The 6817-nt window shown below is 38.4% G+C and overlaps 1 protein-coding gene across 1 annotated transcript; it reads left to right on the top strand.

Moving 5' to 3' along the window:
- Positions 1–5731: 5731 nt before the first annotated feature.
- LOC308505942 (rRNA-processing protein FCF1 homolog) lies at positions 5732–6328 on the top strand (the record flags this gene model as incomplete). Its single annotated transcript, XM_081068767.1, has 1 exon — positions 5732–6328. The coding sequence occupies one exon, from the start codon at positions 5732–5734 to the stop codon at positions 6326–6328; it is 597 nt and encodes a 198-aa protein (XP_080924893.1).
- Between the last annotated feature and the right edge of the window lie 489 nt (positions 6329–6817).

The following is a 6817-nucleotide window of genomic DNA, read 5'->3' as shown; positions in this document are numbered from 1 at the left end:
TACTCTGCCTTGGGCTGTTCTACTGGATTCTTTCAGCAGTGGAATTTATTGTATAATACCATTTGCAACTTGAGATTTGGGGCTGTTGGATTTTAAAGTAAGAGAGTGTAGGGAATAGAATCAAAATGAGTTTTCATAGTGATGTGCTTCATTTTTCCTTTGCAATTACCTCAAAAACAAGTTCTTACCAATGGGTCCCCAAGTGCCTTCTCAGAGCACATAGCAACACAGAAAGTTAGCAAAGATATTATGTGTGCAGGTGAAGAATCAACTTCTCAATGCAGTCTCTCATGCCCTAATTAAGAGAAAATGTTAGAACAGAGCAGGAAACATACAATTTCACAGCTGGATTTGGCTCCAGTGATCAAAGGCTTCCTTGTGGGAGAAACTCTAATCATTTTTAAACCAATGGGTGTTGACTGGTAAAACTAAAACATAGTGATTTTTCAGGCAGACTAGCTCGAATGGGGTAAACAGAAACTTATGCCAGCATAAAAGAGGCAGACAGGTGGCATTGTCAAAGAATGTGCTAGAGGTACAATGTGCGATGATAAAAGCAGAACTGGAGGGTGACTTCAGTCCTGCTTCCTTTCCGTACTATTGTGTGGGGGGGGGGAGGGGAGTCACAATAAGATGGATTAGTGTCTACCTAACATATCTGATAAGTATCTAGTGTATCTGATATCTAAGGTATTATACTTTTTGTCAAACCTTCCTCATGAGGTGGTTTAGTTTCACAAATTAGTTTTCAAATGCAGAAGATATGTATTAATGTCCTGGTTACTAATGTTCTTACTAGATAGGGCTTAAACAAAGGTTTCACACTCCCCTTGGAAACATGCTATACTGGCTATTCTTCACATGTCTCACAGCTTCAACCCAGCTTCCCCCTACTATAGTCCCTGCAGGGCTGGATTGTACCACCCATATCCTCTGGTTTGAATGAGGCAAAATCACTGAGAAGCACTGGCAGCAGACTGTAAACCAGGATAAAATTTGGAGTCCTGATTTTCCTAACTCATTTCCTGCCTCAGTATTACGGTTCTGCTAGTAGCTTGTTTTGACTCTTGTCAAGTGGCCCTTCTTCTCTGGCTCCGAACTTTCTCCAGGCAGCAGGCCTATGGGTGATAAAATTTCCCACTTCTGTCAATATTCCTTTCATTAAGCTATCCTTGTTTCAACCTTTTTTAGTGTGAATTTTGTTCTTGCTGGAACTATGACTTTTGCTGTTGTTGTTCCTGTTGAGATTGTGAAACCTGATGGTTACATGGGGATCCCAGAGAAGCCAAGGCAGAGGAAACAGTTAGCCTCTACATGGGCTACGTACTCATCAGTCCTCATTGTGGGTACTCTACGCTCCTCCTTCCAGCCTTACATGAAGTCCTCAACACTGATATGTTGTCTTTGGGTTAACTTTAAAGGTCTCTGTCAAACTACAACTCAGAAAAGTGCAACAAATTAAATATTTGGGCTCGGCTTAATTTGTCAAAGTGGTTTCTGTAAATTATGAGGGAGCAGGGATTATTTATTTATTTATCAATTCACTTATTTATTCATCCATTGATTCTTCATAAATTCCTTCTGTGAGCTTCCAGTGTATGCCTTTGTGCCAGTCTTCTGACTGGTGGGTAACAAAGGGCACACTCCACTGGCTCGGTGAAAAGAGTTGAATAGAAACTGTTATCACCACAAGGCCTGATGGTGCAGAAGAGGAAATATTATAACCAGAATCCAGAGAGTACTAATACTGTGGATTCAGTCCATCAGGAAGGAGCTGAAGTTGTAGAAGAATAAATCATGGCCAGAAGAGTACTACTCAGGTACAGAATGAATGGGAGGAACTGCTTCTACCTTTCTCTCTTCTCTCAATCAAATTTCCCAAGAGTGCCTCCTTTGGATTAAACCAAATATTAAGCCAGGAGGCAGGGTAGTCAGGTGAGTCAGTTTATAGGGGTAAGTTCCTTGAAGGACAAAACTGAGGAAGGAAAAGTATCTCTCAGTTTGTGACAAATGGCAAATAATTTATATAGTCTCCAAATGATGTACAAGGTGAATTTGTAAATCCTGATGAAGAAGATACTGGCTCTTAAATGACCATTTAGGCACGGGTTTATTTCTGGGTGCTCTATTCTGTTCCATTGATCTATGTGTCTGTTTTTATGCTAGTACTATGCTGTTTTGATTATTACAGTCTTATGGTATAGCTTAATATCAGTTAGCAATTTTGTTCTTTTTTCTCACAATTGCTGTGGCTGTTTGAGGTTATTTAATCTATGACAGAGAAGGCAAGAATATACAGTAGGGTAAAGGCACTCTGTTTCATAAATGGTGTTAGGCAATGTGGACAAATGCATGCCAAAAAAAATGAAACTGGACTCCCTTATTATACCATATACAAGAATAAACTCAAAATGGATTAAAGAATTAAATATAAGACCTGAAACCATAAAATTCCTAGAAGAAAACACAGGCAGTGAACTCTCAGACACTGCTGCCGTGATTTTTTTTTTTTTGACCTATCTCCTCGAGTGAGGGAAACAAACAAAATAAACACATGGAACTACATCAACTAAAAAGTTTTTGCACAGCAAAGGAAGCCATCAACAAAATGAAAAGATAGCCTACTGAATGGGCAAGATATCCACCAATGACACATCTGATGAGGGGTTAATATCAAATATTTATAAAGAGCTCATACAACTCAACACCAAAAAAACAAAGAAATCCAATTAAAAAGTGGTCAGAGAACCCAAACAGACATTTTTCCAAAGAGGACACACAGATGGCCCATAGACATATGAAAAGATGCTCAACATCACTAATCATCAGAGAAATGCAAATGAAAACCACAATGAGATATTACCTCACACATATCAGGATGGCTATCATCAATAAATCAACAAACAAGTGTTGGCGAGGATGCGGAGAGAAGGGAAGCCTTGTACACTGTTGGTGGGACTGCTGATTGGGATGGCCATTATGGAAAATGGTTTGAAGTTTCCTCAAAAAATTAAAAATAGGACTATCCTATGACCCAGAAATTCCACTTCTGGATATTTATCTGATGAAATCCAAAACACTAATTCAAAAAGATATATGCACCCTTATTTCACTGCAGCACTATTTAAAATAGACAAGATATGGAAGCAAATTAAGTGCCCATCAATAGACAATTGGATAAAGAAGTGGTACATATATACAAAGGAATATTACTGTGTAATAAAAAAGAATAAAATCTTATCATTTGCGACAACTTGAATGGACCTAGAGGGTATTATGCTAAGTGAAATAAGTCAGACTGAGAAAGGCAAATACAATATGACCTCTCTTATATGAGAAAGCAAAACACCATACGACCTCACTAAAGAACAAAATAAATGAACAGATAAACAAAACAGAAACAAATTCATAGATGCAGAAAACAAACTGATGTTTGCCAGATGGAAATGGGATTAGGGAGCTGAGTGAAAAATGTGAAGTGATTCAGAAGTACAAATTGGTAGTTACAAAATAGTCATGAGGATACAAAGTACAGGATAGAAAATATAGTTAATAATGTTGCAACAACTATATATAGTGCCAGGTGGGTACTAGACTAATCGGGGGATCACTGCATAAATTATATAAATGTCTAAGCACTATGCTATACACCTGAAACTAATATATATAATAATATTGAATGCGAACTGTAACTAAAACAAAAAATATTTTTTTTTAAAAAGAGAAGATAATGGTTCTTTCTCACAAGGAGCTCAGAATATAAGGGTATATACAGAGTGTGCCAAAAAAATGTATACACATTTTAAGAAAGGAAAAAAAAAACTATATTAAAGTTGTAATACTCAATATATAGTCATGTTTGACTTCTGCAGTTACAAGAGGTGCTCAAAGTGGTTACCATCAGCGTCCAGACACCTATTATGGTGAACTCTGCTACATAGATAACACCTCTTAAATGTGTATACATTTTTTTGGCACCCTGTATATTCCACAGGCAAGAACACTATTGTGTTTCTCCAAAAATAAGACATAACTGGACCATCAGCTCTAATGAGTCTTTTGGAGCAAAAATTAATATAACACCCAGTATTATATTACATTATATTATATCATATCATATCATATCATACTATATTTATTATATTATAAAGACCCGGTCCTATATCATATTAAAATAAGGCTGGGTCTTATATTAATTTTTGCTCCAAAAGACTCATTAGAGCTGATGGTCCAGCTAGGTCTTATTTTTGGGGAAACACAGTAGGGATATGTGGAGAAATTGACTTCACTAGTCAGAATTATCTCCTTGGGAAAGTATGATTCTTCTCTGTGACAATAAATTCTTGTTCAGACTCAATCAAAAGAGACACTGATAACAAAATAGTTTCTTCCATGCTTAGTTTACAAAGATAAGAAGTTATGTTTGGATATTCAATAGGCCACTTCAGTTATATCAGAACAGTGCATGTATACTCATTGCCACCCTTCAGAGAAAGGCTTCTCATCATTTTCTTGAAACTATATTGCACAGAGACTACAGAAATTGGAAGTTCCTCCAGTGAGCACTCCATGGTTGGTTAGATTAACCTGTAATTGGATTTCAAGAGGACATTTTAAAATTGGAGGTCTACAAGACCACCATCAGATTCAGTGATTCACTAGAACTCATAAAGCTCTGAAATTGTCATGCTTACTATGATGGCTTATTAAAGCAAGAGGATACAGAGTAAAATCGACAAACAGAAAAGACACAGGGGTAAAGTCCGGGAAAAACCAGTACCAAGCTTCCAACAGTCTCCTTCCAGTGAGGTCACACAGAATGTATTTAATTCCTCCTAATAACGATGTGTGATACATGGAAAAGGTTGCCAATAAAGGATATTTTTCTGAGACTGCTTGTCCAGGGTTTCACTGGGCATTAGCAACATAAGCATGTAGCACCTAGGTGACTGACCTCAGTTGTTCACACTCCAGGCCCCCAGAAGGGAAGCAGGTGTTCAGCATAGATAATATTATCAGCATAAACTATTTGGACAAACTGATACACTGTGGTTCAAGGCCTCACAGATGCAAAAGCACTCTTATCAGACAGAACATTCCAAGAGCTTAGTGCTCAATGGCCAGTGAAGAGCCAATCATCAAAATAGCCTTTCTTGAGATTGTGCAGGGTTTGAGCAGTCATGGCCTGCTGTGTGAACCTTTTTTCAAACACCTGTAAAAGTGCTAGATTTGATTTTCTAATTCCTCTCTCAATGTGAGCAGCAGCATGTGTGGGAAAATTATCAGTAGCCCATGTCTATAACTGCTCTAATTGGAAGCTAGTCACCAGCAATATTGTGAGATTAATCATGTTGACTCTTGGGTCCCCAGCTTCTCCTCTGTATCTTTTCACCACCTTCAGGGATCCCTCAAAATCTTGTTTCAAGTTCTCACCATCCTCATCTTCTCTTCTCTCATCAAACCCCATTTTCAGAAAGCCTTAGAAATTACCACTAACTATGTACAGTGAGCCTAAGTCTCTACTTAGGGAGTTTATACCTTAATGTCCAGCTATTCCTGGTAAATGACAGGATTTGGCCTCTGATAAAAGAAGACGAACCCTCTGGCAAATCATCATATTGGGCTGTCACTAATCCCAGCCCTCTGTTTTAGAGGTCTGATATTTCACCCCTGGGACCTTATTTATACTATCAAGAAAATTGTCGGGAAGAAACAAGAGTGTGGCATGAACATGGGGAAGCAAAAGAAAACGAGGAAGTATGCGACAATGAAGCGAATGCTTAGTCTCAGAGATCACAGGCTTAAAGAAAAGGATAGGTTAAAACCTAAAAAGAAACAAAAGAAAGATCCCAGTGCACTCAAGGAAAGAGAAGTCCCCCAACACCCTTCCTGCTTATTCTTCCAGTATAACACACAGCTGGGCCCACCTTACCACATCCTGGTTGATACCAATTTTATCAACTGTTCCATTAAAGCCAAACTAGACTTAGTTCAGTTAATGATGGACTGTCTGTACGCCAAGTATATCTCTTGTATAACTGACTGTGTAATGGCTGAAATTGAGAAACTGGGGCAAAAGTATCGAGTGGCTCTAAGGATTGCCAAGGATCCAAGATTTGAACCATTACCATGCGCACACAAAGGAACCTATGCAGATGACTGCTTAGTACAGAGAGTAACTCAGCACAAGTGTTACATTGTGGCTACGGTTGACCGGGACCTTAAACGAAGAATCAGGAAAATCCCTGGAGTTCCCATCATGTACATTTCTAACCATAGGTACAACATTGAACGGATGCCAGATGATTATGGAGCCCCTCAATTCTAATTCTTAAAAGACAAAATTCCTCTGCTTTCCTTCAACCAACTTTCTTTGTTGCCAGTGTATGAAACACGCTAAAGAATGAATTATTATTCAACTCACCCATTTGCTCTATTATGTTGCTTTGAAAATGATATTTTTGTATCATTTTAAAATGTGTTGCCTCTTTTTATAAATCCAATGACTGCTCATTAAAAAAAAGAAAATAAAATTGTCAATTCCCACTCCTGAAGACTGACCATTGATTATCAGCTCACTACTATTCACGTGATAATGAAACCCAGCAAAACAGTTCACAATGATATCGATGTAGGTGATGTTGGATCTGCCTGTAGTTTCTGGGTGTGGGCCAGGATAGTGTCTCGTGACGCTGAAGAATGGAAACACGGACCAGAGAGAGGCAAAAAGTTTTAAAAAGAGGATAGTTTATTAGAGGCAGGAGAAGAGGTTGCAGCTCCCTAGCAGGAGGGGGTCCCGAATGGGGGGGGTGCCCCA

Source organism: Rhinolophus hipposideros (genome assembly GCF_964194185.1).
Source record: "Rhinolophus hipposideros genome assembly, chromosome: 12".
In the NCBI taxonomy this organism is placed as follows: Eukaryota; Metazoa; Chordata; class Mammalia; order Chiroptera; family Rhinolophidae; genus Rhinolophus; species Rhinolophus hipposideros.
The sequence above is the reverse complement of the archived record's forward strand: the minus strand, read 5'-3'. Positions and strand labels throughout refer to the sequence as shown.